The sequence below is a fragment of the Megalobrama amblycephala genome, linkage group LG17, assembly GCF_018812025.1.
Source record: "Megalobrama amblycephala isolate DHTTF-2021 linkage group LG17, ASM1881202v1, whole genome shotgun sequence".
NCBI lineage: Eukaryota > Metazoa > Chordata > Actinopteri > Cypriniformes > Xenocyprididae > Megalobrama > Megalobrama amblycephala.
The window spans coordinates 12,485,309-12,499,437 of NC_063060.1; the positions used below are offsets into that span (position 1 = coordinate 12,485,309).

Here is a 14,129-nt window from a genome sequence, read left to right on the forward strand (position 1 = left end):
TTTTTAAATGGAAAAATTTAATGGACATATTTTATTTTAGAGAGTAGGTTGCTCTTAAAATTGAGTAGAAATTTGATTGGTCGCCCCCACAAGTGAACTGTCCAATGGCACTCGACTGACAAATTAAGTGCATTTAAAATTATTTATTAATTTTAATGGTTTATTTAACTACATTTTAAAATATGAATTCAGTTTTAAACATATTTAGTATGTTTAAACCAAACAGTAAAATTGATCATTAAAATCGTAATAAATAAAAATATAAAAATAAATATTAAAAAAATAAAATAAATATATAAAAATTTAAATAAATAATCTTATTGTTATGTTTTAATTATTAAACTGATAACTTAGTCATTCATTTTATTTAATTTTTATTTTATTTCTCCATACTGACTCTGTAGTGTTTTTCATTGTTTTAGTTAATGTATTTTTTATTTTTTGTCATAAGTTGCAGTGAAATCTTAAATCCCTGTTAATAGTTGTATATACGCATCAATTTTAAGTTTGAATAAAGTCAATGTTGCAACTTAAGAGATTGAGATTGCAGTTTTGCATCTCATAAATGTGATGACCTCTGACCCTTAAAACTAACACAACCCTCACAAATTGATATTCACATGTTTCACTACATATGTGACTTATGAACTTTTCAAATAGTGCAAAAAAAAAGTAGCCTACAACCAAACACGTCGTGCCAGTGACATTTACCACCGCCAGAGGGCGCGAGAAGCCCGTTTTCGTTGTTCCCGAATCGACTGAACACGGCGCGGTTCCCGTACACAGATCCCAAACACTAAACAGGTGGTCATACACCGCCACACAGCGCCCGCCGCGATGAAACGGAACGGGTACCGACTGTAACTTACACAAAACCTCCAAGGTGCTGAACCAAAGATTATTAATGATCTGGACAACAGGGCACGGGAGCCTGTGATCCCGAGTTTCCCTTGGATTCGGGAAGGTCTAAGGAGAGTTGGAAGTATGAAAGTGACGGTGTGTTTTGGAAGAACTCGGGTCGTCGTTCCTTGCGGAGATGGCAACATTAAAGTGCACTGGCTCGTTCAGCAGGCCGCGATGCGGTACAGGAGAGCGATCGCTAAGGTGAGATGCTGTTTCATTGTTTCATCTGATTGTGCTTTGAAAACATAGTTGCGCCGGTGAGGGCTGCAAATATGGCGGTGTAGAGACGGAGTAAGTGAGCGGGGGAAGGGATTGGGACCGTCCGGACACTTTAACTCCATTAAACACAGGGGAAAGAACGGCTTTATTCACAAGTAAATAAAGCTTTGTGTGTTTTTACCCTCTTTTATTGTATTTGGCCGTCTTCTTTGTTCTTTATGTTTACAGCAGATTGCAAACCAGTGAGAAATGGGGCAAATATGAAGTAACATAAGAGAGAGCAAAGTTTACTCCACGTTTCAGACGTTTTTACCCTACTTTGGGACCAGTTAGAAATGACAGCATGTACTAGGGCGCAATATTATGTACACTGACTTTTTGTTTACATGGTGGGTTGCTGCAGCTGACGCATCCTTAAGCTATTTCTGATGAAAAAATCGTCTTGAACTTTTCTCATGTGTGTGTGAGTCCTGCGCTTTGTTTCAATGACTTGATGAGAGCTGCTGCTGCTAGGCTAACAGTGATAACTGATGTATTCTACACGTTTGGCACATCTAATCAGTGTTCTTCGAGTTACAACGCATTTACACTTCAAGAGAGCGACGCGACAAAACCGGAACGCTCTCGTTCAGGAATCATCAAAGCTGTCTGTTTAGCGCGAGACAGCTCACTGTCCGCGCGCGTATTGCTAGATGTTCAGCTTCTTTGATTTAATGGCGAGCGTTTTATTTTCGTCGCGTCAGTGTGTGTCTGTATGGGGCGCTAGAAGTACGCTCAATATATATCGCTAACTTAAAGTTGTTGTTTTTTTTTAACACAAAAAATGAACAGGACTCGAAAAATATCAAAACAAGACTCTAGACGTGTCAGACTAATAGAAAATGTTGTTTTATTCTATATATAGCGGGTCGACCCCTCATGGGCGCCGCCATGATTTTCTTGCAAACTCCGCCCCGCAGCCGATTCTAAAGATTTCATTGGTCTTTATTGATTTCAGCGTTGTTGATTGCCTACACAACACTGAAACAAAACGCCACGTTGTAATTACCGCAATTACATGATTTCAACTTGTAAAAAGCGTTCACGTCCTCGTAGAGCTCATAATTACAGCTTGTAAGATGGGAATTGACCCTTCGCAAAGAGCCGCCCCCCTTAGTTACTTGTGCTTTGTCCGAACAAGCCATGGCGCTGTCACACCACACAGAGTGAAAAATACATCGCGGAGCAAAGAGGACACTGACAACACGTCGACAGACAAAACAGAACAAGATATGATATTAAACAAAGCTTTCAAATTGTGTAATTTTTTAAGAAATTCGAACAATAAAAAACGTTTTGTGGCTCTTTAATGTGTCGTGGTAGATTGCTGTAGTGCCTCAGCTTAAGCGGCTCATGAACCGATCATCACTTCCTACTAGTTCATTTATAGCATCAAATGAACATGAAAAGAATGTTGTTTCAAACGTGGAAAGACGTCAGTACGCACCATTTTTCAAGTTCAAGTCCACCAAGTTTAATCTTCTAACTCCTGACTGCTTTGTCAGACAAAATGGCGGATTCGGCATTGTGATTGGTTAGATCGCTTGTCAATCAAACTCCCAGCGAAGGGTCAATTGTTTAAGAGCTCCTGGTTGTATCACGTGAGCTCTGTACACCTGACTGCTGCAGATTCATTTAGGCGTTGATAGTGGTGCCATAGAAATGCATAATTCCAAGTCTGAGGATGTGAACAGCTTTGAATAGAGCATCACGTGTTGTACTGAGACTACAGTAATTACGACATGTCGTGAGTGGCGTAAAATACTAAGGTCTACCCATACCCTTAGGAAGGTGTCCTGTGGTATCAAGATGTTAGCAGCAGATCCTTTAAGTCCTGTAGGTTGCAAGGTGGAGCCAGCGCACACTTACATGATGTAAAAGAAAACGGGACTCATTGAACCATGCAACATTCTTCCGCTTTAAGTTCCAGTTCTGACACTTGTGTGGCCATTGTATGCGTGGACAGGTGTCATCATTGGCACTCTGATTGGTCTGCGGCTACACAGCCCCACACACAACAGAGTACAATGCACTGTGTGTTGTGACACATTCCTCACATAAAATTTTGTGTGACTCATGCAACAGTAGACCTTCTATTGGCTTGAACCAGACGGGATAGCCTTCTTTGCCCTTGTGCATCGATGAGCCTTGGGCGCCCAACACCCTGTTACCGGTTTTGTTCCTCCTCGGACCACAGTAGGTAAATTCTCACCACTTCTGACTGGGAACAACACACAAGCCTTATCATTTCAGAGATACTCTGACCCAGTCACCTTGACATAACAATTTGGCCCTTGTCACTCAGATCTTTATTTCTCCTGCATCCAACATGTTGATTACGAGAACTGATTGTTTGCTTACCATCTAATCTACCCAGACCTTAATAAGTGGCCTTGTTAGGAGATAATCAATGATATTCGCTTCACCCGTGACTGATCATAATGTTTTGGCTCATCTTTGTAGATGTGTGTGCAGTATGAGATGTAGACGTTAAAAGCTTGGACTTGTGTTTCGACCACCATTTGCACCAACTGATCTCCCAGAATACCTCAAAGTCTGATTTGCGCCGGTGAGAAATCTGCATTCAGGATCAGAAGCACTTAGAGTAATAGCATTCAATATGCAGCTTTTACAGTTAAATGATCTGAGGCCAAGAGGTTTCAGCTCGATATACAAAGAACGAACAGGAGTGAGAGAGACAAAAGCATGTTTGTTAACATGAATAAATCATTTTCTCCTTTAGTAGCGTATATGAGCAGAATAGTTTACATGTGTTTTCAGTGCTAGCCACCTGTGAGTGTGTGTTGTGAAAGATTCAGTGGTAAATGAAAGTTATAGCCACTTTGTTTGCTCTTAAACAGAACATCTGCTGTTGTATATGGCTGTGATGACAGTTGTTACTTTGATGTTGTAGAGTTTTATCATGATGATATAGAGTTTAGTTGTGATGGGGCAGTTATTATAGTCGCATGAAATGCTATTGTTATGGCAAATCAGATTTTATGATGAAGTTAAGGATGGTCTAGTCTAAGAGGTTTGGACCCAACTGTCAATTGTCATGACCTGCAAAGTAACATTGTCATTGGTAAAAATGTCACCAAAGCTAAAGTTAACTATTGCTGACTATAGAAGAGGTTTTGTCAAAATAGCAAAAAATGTCTGAAAATCACAGAAGCATCAGTTAGAATTGTTCAAAAATGATAAATCACTGTATAATATATTTTTAATTTTAAGTTTAAATTACAGCTGTCATGATTACATTATAGCTGTACTATAGGCTATAATTCCAGCTATTATAGTTGAAATGGATAAAATTGCATTTTTTTTTTATCAATTTGGTAACACTTTACAATAAGGTCTAATTTGTTAATGTTCGTAAACTACATAAGTTAACATGAACTAACAACGAACAGCACTTCTACAACATTTATTAATCATATTTAATGTTTATCTCAGCATTTACTAATATATTTTTAAAGTCAAAAGTCGAGTCTGTAATCATTAATGCACTGTTAACTTAAGTAAACATTTAATTAACTTTAACAAATGCTAATAAATGCTGTAAAAATATATTGTTCATTGTTATTTAAAGGTGCCCTAGATTATGTTTTTAAAAGATGTAATATAAGTCTAAGGTGTCCCCTGAATGTGTCTGTGAAGTTTCAGCTTAAAATACCCCATAGATTTTTTTTAATTCATTTTTTTTAACTGCCTATTTTGGGGCATCATTGTAAACGTGCTGATTTATGCTGCGGCTCCTTTAAATCCCGTGCTCTCCGCCCACAGAGCTCGTGCTTGCCTTAAACAGTGCCTTAACAAAGTTTACACAGCTAATATAACCCTCAAAATGGATCTTTACAAAGTGTTCGTCATGCATGCGGCATGCATGCATCAGATTATGTGAGTGTTGTATACTGTTATATTGTTTACATTTGATTTTGAATGAATTTGAGGCTGTGATCCGTGGCTAACAGCTAATGGTACACTGTTGGAGAGATTTATAAAGAATGAAGTTGTGTTTATGCATTATACAGACTGCAAGTGTTTAAAAATGAAAATAGCGACGGCTCTTGTCTCCGTGAATACAGTAAGAAACGATGGTAACTTTAACCGATTTTAGAATATCATATTAATGTTGGATGGCTTGTGTTGATAAACGGCATGCAATTCATTTTAAAACGTATTGTATGATGGAGAAAAGTCTGTATTACTGTTACTAAAAATAAAGCTGCATCTGGTTATGCTATGTTAGCTTCTTCACAAAATAGTGTTTTTATCTGAGGCATGGTAAAGCATGGTACTCGCGAAAAATCAAGAAAATTAGATTTAAACAATAAGACTAAATGTGTTGAGCTATGAACAATTAGTTTTCTGTCTATAAACGTAACCAAACAGTTGTTCCCTTGTCTATTAAAACATGTAATATATTAAAGCATCTTTGGTGTTTCCATGGTTTCTACAATATAAAACCGGAAACCGAGGCAGACCGAGGGTTAATGCGGGTATTACGCAATTGACAGGCGACTCCTCGCACGTCCCGGAGCCTTGGTTAAAATTTCAATTTTCTCACGATTTACAAATAGTTGGAAACATTTGGGATATTGTAAGTACTCAAGTGAACAAAATATATAACACTGGCCTAGTGGTTTTTGGATATTTTACTGCAAAAATCGTACATATTGCACCTTTAAATAACTTTTTTAATAAGTTTAAAAAATAATTTAAAACATCTGGCACATAAAATATTTAGTTTGAATGGGGTCAGGTAAAATGTTGATGGGACAAGTGCAAGTAAAATACACTTTAAGTGTGGAGCGTTATGATATTTAACTGATATTATGCTGAATTGGAGTGATGTTATGAGGGAAAACTAAAGTCATTATAATGATCTTGCATGTTTAGGGTGTTGTTCAGAGCATTTAGCTGAAATTGTGATGGTGTGGAGTGTCGTTGAGACAATGTTGCCGTTTTGACGTTGCTTTATTACAAGGAAGTAGAGTACTGTTGTGATGTAGCTGATATGCTGATCTCCAGTTGTAGTTTATCACAGGAAATGGAGTCATGTGAATAATTAAATACGGCATCTGTCTGTGCTCTGAGAGAGAAAGACAGGCAGAAACAGAGATGGTGTTTCTGAATGTGTGATTTGCGGTGTCCTTCGTTCTGTTATATTGTCACTCATTCCATTTGCTTTCCCCAAATACCTCTGCTACTCTTTAACTACATGCAGCTCGCTTTTTTTCTCTCTGCTCACATTGCTCTTGTTCTCTTTCTAGGTTCTAGGCTTTCAGCTGCTCAGACTGAAGCTGCCCTTTAAACCAAACAGAGGTGTTCTGTGTGAGACTGTGGGGTTCGGTTTTAGGGCTGATATATGCTGTCTGGGATTATTATCCATTAGGGCACCAGCACACATTATTCCTGTCTCTATATAATCTCTGTAAGTTTTGAATTTTAAGGGTCATGAGTCTGTGTGTGCTGTATTGTATGGGCCCTGTAATCCCTGTTTGGATCACAGTGAACTAAATTATGACAACAGATTTACAACAGAAATATGGAAAGGCATCAAACTGAAAACAAGGACATCTAATGTAATCTTGCATATGAAATTGAGCTATCCCAGCTGATCACTCCTCTGGTCTGTTGCAGTGTGTTGGCAGGTTTTCAGACGCATGTGTTCATGTAGCAGCTGTGCCTATAGAACTGGATTCTGACTGTCTTTTTTGTTATATGGTGCCTGTTTTTTTTGTCATTTTGATGTTAGCAGCTTGATATCTTTTTGTTTACATGCTGTTTGAGAAATGCACACATAATAAGACAGAAGTTGATAAAACATTTTGCTGAATATGGGATTTCTATGCAGAGGGAAGTACTGCATATTTCCCTCATTCTGTGAGTCATGCATAAATTAGTTCAGGTCAACGTGGGAAAAAGTCTGAGTCAAAATCTGCTAAGGGGTAATAATGGAACAAGTTTTAAAAGTGTTGTAATTATTTATTTTTACTATTTACAATATGATCTGCATTTTCATGTGTTTAAAAAAAAGATTTTCGTTGTAAGAGACGGTAAAAAACAACTTCGTGCATCAAAACCAACTCCTTTCTGGGTAAAAAAAAAATTAACTTGATTTTCAAAATCAACAAATTTGCGATGGCTGAACGTAACATTTTTGACAAGCCAAACATGTCAGTCTTTGAGTAACATGTAATTTGAAGGATTAGTTCACTTCTGAATGAAAATTTCCTGATAATTTACTCACCCCCATGTCATCCAAGATGTTCATGTCTTTCTTTCTTCGGTTAAAAATAAATTAAGGTTTTTGAGGAAAAATTCCAGGATTCTTCTCCATATAGTGGACCTCAGTGGGATTCAATGGGTGGAAGGTCCAAATTGCCCAATCCCTGACGATCCCAGACGAGGAATAAGGGTCTTGTCTAGCAAAACGATCGGTCATTTAAAAAAAAAAAAAAGTACTGTGAAAAACTTCATCTAATTTTCTCCACCAACTTCAAAATCTTCCGATCTCGTTGTTTTACCTTTTTTGTGTAACCATTTGGCTTAATCTTTGCACGTTCACTTTGTAGACTTTATCCGCCTACTTCGGAGGTCGGCAACCCGCGGCTCTTTAGCGCCCCCCTAGTGGCTCCCTGGAGCTTTTTCAAAAATGTATGAAAATGGGGGGGATATATTTTTTGTTTTCATATGGTTTCTGTAGGAGGACAAACATGACACAAACATTCTTAACGTTTTCCAATGCTGTAAAAATGTGTATAATAAATATTAAATATCAACATTTCTGTCAACGAAGATTTGCGTCATAGCCTGCGACACACGTATGCATCGACGTCACTTTCCCGCCGAAAGCGCGCTCCCTCAGCTGCACTGAGTGGCAAAAGAACATGCTGTGTGACTAGATTTAATAGGGGAAACTGCGAAAACAGGAGTAAAACAAACGATTACACTAAAGGTTGGACTCGAAAGTGTTTCTTACAACTTGTCAAATAAACCTAATCCATGGATATTGACATGCAGCCTGGAGTCGTGTTTCCTGACATTTATATGTGCCTGATTTGACGCCGGGGAAATACATAAAGCAAATCTGCCTGTGAATATTTTATATAACTACAATATTAGGTAGGTTTAAATTCGAGTAATCACTTATATCAGTGTTATATATATCGTCATATTGTCCAGCCCTAAAACATATATAGTTTTATAGTATAGTTTTTGTCAGTGTTTATTTTAAAACACACATTTATGCAGAATATAAGATGGAAAATATTTAATTGATGATTTGTCAACATAATATATAACAATACAATATATATGGAATGATTTTACCTCAAAATCCAACAATTTGACACAAAATGATAACTGCAAATCCATGTTTCTCTGCCTGGAGTCCAGCTGTTTCTGTGAATTGCACCGATCCATTTGCTTCTTTTTTCTGTAGCTTTCAGCAGTTTTTAAATATATACCTCGGGAATACCTCATCATGTATTTGTAGCCTACTTAGTCATTTTGATAGCAGGCTAATATAGCTAATATACACTTACAGCCTGTGTTGCCTTCATGTAAGGCTTATATAAGGCTTTTAATTTTTTGCGGCTCCAGACAGATTTGTTTTTTGGTCCAATATGGCTCTTTGAACATTTTGGGTTGCCGACCCCTGGCCTACGTCATACATGTGGATTGCAGAGCTAGTGCAAGACAAACATTTGTGGTTAAAAAGTATATAATTTTTTATTTTTTTAGAAAATGATCGTTTTGCTAGATAAGACCCTTATTCCTTGCCTGTAGAGCCCTTTGAAGCTGCACTGAAACTGCAATTTGGACCTTCCACCCACTGAAATCCACTATATGGAGAAGAATCCTTGAATGTTTTCCTCAAAAACCTTCATTTCTTTTTGACTGAAGAAAGAAAGACATGAACATCCTGGATGGCATGGGGGAGTAAATTATCAGGAAATTTTCATTCAGAAGTGAACTAATCCTTTAAGTCACTAAATAAACTTACATTCCGTAAAATAAGTATAAGGAACTAGGCAAAAACCATTTTTAACGTCTCCAGCACATTATTCATAATTTGTAATTCAGTAAAAGAAAATATCTCCCTTTGCATTGAACTTTGAGCATCATAACTTTGCAGATGTTGTTTATGCTCAAACAGCAACATAAAAAGCAACATAAAAATAGTTAAACAAGCCACTGAATTGTTTCAAAAGTAGAAGCCTAAACAAATGAGGGATTGTTCGATATGGATCTAATAAAGAATTTTCAAAAATTGAAAGCTTTTTATGGTTAAATTACTGGGAGCTCTGATTTTGGTTGATTGTGATTTATTTATTACTCAATATCATATCATAATTTCTGTTGTGCAACAGTTTTAATTTATTTTAATTACATATTAAAAGATTGATTAAATTAAGGTTTTATGAATGCATTGATTAGACATGGTCTTTGATGGTTAAAATTTAATCAACTCATTAAAACATAATCCAGAAACCACATAATTTGAAAAAAATAAAATAAAGCAGAATTTGGAAAGATAATACTAATAGAAAAATTCAGTCCTTAGCATGTTCTTCTCTCATTTGAGAAAAGTGATATAAAAATCTTGATGAAGAAAGTTGCTGAAGCACTGCTGTATTCAACATGCTCATATAAAACTATGACATGAATTTGATGTGAAACAATCAATTTAGTGGTGTACAGTTTTAATAATGGCATACAATAAAAAAAAAAAAACACAGCATATATTTATAATTAGTGTAGCTTTAACAGGTAACCGAGGCCCAGGTGTCATTATCATTGGATTCTAGGTGATTCCCAGTCCTCCTGACAACTAGGCACTGTGCTTCATGTTTTGTCTTACAAGAAAAAAAATAAACTTGTAGCTGAAGTATAACCTATAATTGTAGATTATAATTGATAACATCTGTCAGTTTACATTCTGAATGTTGTGTTTTTGTAATGTTTTGTGGCATAGGAAAATCATGACCTTGAGTTTTGATTGGATTCCTCTTTTTTTTATGGGGGGTGGGATTAGATCCTCCTATTTCTACTGAATCCTAGATTTCTCCACAGGGAATGAAGCTGTTGGTTTACTAGACCGTATTTTGGAAAACACAGTGTTAGTAAGTTCCCTATGGAAACCCCTTAACCTCTTGCTGAACTTTCTTTGGAGAAACCCTCAGCTAACCCTTCAGAAAACTCCACTCAGGCTCATTGGGAAAATGTGCCTGTGGTGACATTTCTGCAAAATAATATTATGTTGCGCTAACAAGCATGTTCATTTTTACACAAAACAGATGAACATTGATCTGGCAGCATTTTATTAAGTTGGTTATTCTACATATTGCGGCAGTTTGGAAAGGAAATGTCCAGGAAATGCTTTTTTTGCATCTGAAAATAAGTATGCACACCTAACATAAACCTAACCAGTAATGTTAACAAAATTAAAACCTTTTAATTTTCTAAGCAACCATGTCCTTTAACTTCCTTCTACAAGTCTTTTGAGCTCTTTGATCGTGACTCATGTTCGTGACTCATGTTTCGTAAACGCAAGCGCAGTGCTGTATCAGGTGGGTTATCGAGCAAGTTTACTACATCAAAAAAGCCATAAATATAGAGCGTGGACTGTGTGAAAAGTCTTTTTTTTTATGTGATGGAAACTGCAATGAATTGTAGGAATTAGGGGTGGGATGATACGATCTCCCGATTCGATACGATCATGATACTTAGGTGCCGATTTGATATGTATTGCGATTTTTATAAGAATTACGATTCTACAAGTATTGCGATTAGATATTGCTATTGTATTACCTTTTTTTTTTTTTTTTATACAATAAACCATGGGAAACAATTGAATCATACACTTATACTGACTGTACATGATATATAAGATGAGTCATATTTCCAAAAACAATTCATCACATCTTTCTGAGTTTTATTTCAGAAGCATTATCCAGTTATTATCTTGAAGATTCAAGATTCAATGACACATTTTCATTTTCAAACAGATTTTCAGTCTATAGTCGCCACCTAGTGGCGAAACAATGTAACATAGTCATTGTTTGAAACATCATTAAATCTATTTTGATCGCTACCATACACATCAGTGTTTATATTTGAACTATAAACTTTTATCTAGGGCTGGGCGATATATCGCATGCGATTGTCACGCGCATTTCGTCAGTAAAGCCGGTTCCCTGATTACCGCTAAATCGCCATCACCTGCTTTCAAATGGAGCGGCATTTAATAGACAGAGCCATAGTTCACTGACAAGATACGCAATATCGCGTTCATTATCGAAGGCGAGGGCTATTTTGAAAGCCCTACTTTTATCCCAGTACTTATAATTTCAACTATTGTATCACAGAATTAATGAAACTATGAGGTTGAAAAGACTATCAAGCTGCCCCACACCTATAACAACTGCTCTCTCTGGTTCAGCAGCAGCGAGATTTGAATGTTGCGATATGATTTTGTCAAAGGTTTATTAGACAGATGAATAATTATTGTCATTTAAGAATAAGATCACGTGGGTTTTGAATTGAGATTAATCGTGCAGCTCTGCAGACTTATACTCTCTCTTTTTCTCTCAGCATTGATATCTGACGCAAAGTGTAAGTACGCGAGGGCTTTTCAGTGCATTAATTTTCATTAATTGAAGCTCGGGTAATCTCATCGCTTTCTTGCATATATTGAAAGGGATATTAGGTCTGCCTATAAAATTGGTTTGTGCAATAAATAAATGTACTACAGTAGCACGATTGCGATACAGGTTTGCATGTGTGAGACAGAGCCGCTTGTTTGTGTGAAGTGAGCATTTGTTGTGTGCTTGTTTGTTTGTGAGGTTAATCTAGGGCAGCACACTTAATTGAAATTAAACCGAAATTGCAGAATTTACTGAGATCAGAGCGGATCAATTGGTTTTCAGTAAATGCTGCTCCATCTCTGCAGGTGCTGTGAATTTAAGCCACTTAAAACATGCATTTGACAAGCAATGTGCGTCAAACATCTTTCCAAACTTGTAATGACAAGCATTTGCAAACCTGTAGTACAACAAAAGAGAACAATTAATGACATGTTTTTACTCAGCTCACTTCATATCATCAGTCGAGTGTTTGAAATAACTTTTGTGATCTGACGTGGCTTCATATCATAGAATGAGACGGAAATTATATTATTTTATAGTATTTTATACAGCATTGCATTATAAATATACTTTAGCATAGCATTGCATTATAAATATATCCAAGATGTCTAGAACACAGATAAACCATATATTGTCATAATCATATGTTTATTGTCTTCATGTTAAAATCAAAATGTCTCTATCTGTGTTTTATTCTGCTGCAGCGATCTTTGGATGTCTTTTTCCATATAAATGATTTCCTGGAACTTCATAAGTTTTATGACTTCTGAGTCTCACTTGTGGACTTTATGTGTGAGGAGGACGCCCTCCGGCTACGAGTATGAATGAAACATGCATGTGTACTCACTAATGCTTAAAAAAATAGGAAAAATATCGCTACGCAATATCGCGTTCATAATCGAAGGCGATTCATCTGCGATTATGAACGCGATATTGCGTAGCTTGTCCGCAAACTACGGCTCTGTATATTAAGTGCCGCTCCATTTGAAAGCAGGTGATGGACATTTACCGCTAATCACAGAACCGGCTTTACTGACGAGACACGCATGACAATCTCATGCGATTAATCGTGCAGCCCTAGTTTATCCTTTTGATCTTTAATATAACCTTTCATTGAAGAAAAAGAATTGAAAATGGGGGTCACATTATGAAATAAATGTTTATCTACAAAACACGTTGGCCACAATTATTGGCACCCTTTTATTCAATAAGTTTTGCAACCTCCTTTTGCCAAGAAAACAGCTCTCACTCTTCTTCTATAATGCCTGATGAGTTTGGAGAACACCTGACAAGAGATCAGAGACCATTCCTTCATGCAGAATCTCTCCAGATCCTTCAGATTCCCAGCTCCATGTTGGTGGTGCTTCTCTTCAGTTCACTCCACTCATTTTCTTTAGGGTTCAGGTCAGGGGACTGGGATGGTCATGGCAGAAGCTTCATTTTGGGCTCATTGACACATATTCGTGTTGGTTTTGATGTTTGTTTTGGGTCATTGTCCTAATGGAAGATCCAACCATGGCCCATTATTGGATTTCTAGCAGAAACGGTCAGGTTTTGATTTTTTATCTGTTGGTATTTGATAGAATCCATGATACCATATATCTGAACAAGATGTCCAGGACCTCCAGCAGAAAAATAGGCCCACAACATTAAAGATCCAGCAGTATATTTAACCGTGGGCATGGGGTACTTTTTATCCATGTGTGCACCAAACCCATCTGGTGGGTTTGCTGCCAAAAAGCTCTTTTTTTTAAGTTTCATCTGACCATAGAAGCTGGTCCCGTTTGAAGTTCCAGTCTTGACTGACAACTGAATATGCTGGAGATTGTTTCTGGATAAGAGCAGAGGATTTTTCTTGAAACCCTCCCGAACAACTTGTGGGGATGTAGGTGCTGTTTGATAAATTTTTTTTCTAGGCTTTCTGAGACTCAAGACTCAACTAATCTCTGCAATTCTCCAACTGTGATCCTTGGAGAGTCTTTGTCCACTCAAACCTTCCTCCTCACCATGCATTACTACGATTTAGACACATGTCCTCTTCCAGGCAGATTTGTAACATCTTTAGTTGATTGGAACTTCTCAATTATTGCCCTGATGGTGGAAATGGGGATTTTCTATGCTTTAGCTATTATTTTACAGCCACTTTCTATTTTTTGAAGCTCAACAATCTTTTGCTGCACATCAGAACTATATTGTTTGTTTTTTCTCATTGTGATGAATGTTTAAGGGAATTTGGCCTTTGTGTTTCCTCATGTTTATACTCCCGCGGAACAGGAAGTCTCGGCTGGACAATTTCATTGGTTTCAATGG

General features: G+C 37.0%; 1 protein-coding gene across 4 annotated transcripts in view; it reads left to right on the forward strand.

Moving 5' to 3' along the window:
- The first annotated feature begins 713 nt into the window (after positions 1-713).
- pard3ab (par-3 family cell polarity regulator alpha, b) overlaps positions 714-14,129 on the forward strand; it is a 123,752-nt gene continuing 110,336 nt past the window's right edge. For 2 of the 4 annotated variants that reach the window (XM_048163365.1, XM_048163367.1), the window contains exon 1: positions 714-1,104. In XM_048163365.1, the coding sequence (XP_048019322.1) occupies positions 985-1,104 (120 nt within the window). In that variant the 5' untranslated portion in view covers positions 714-984. The remainder of the gene's footprint in view (positions 1,105-14,129) is intronic. The other 2 variants (XM_048163366.1, XM_048163368.1) reach the window with 1 other exon arrangement.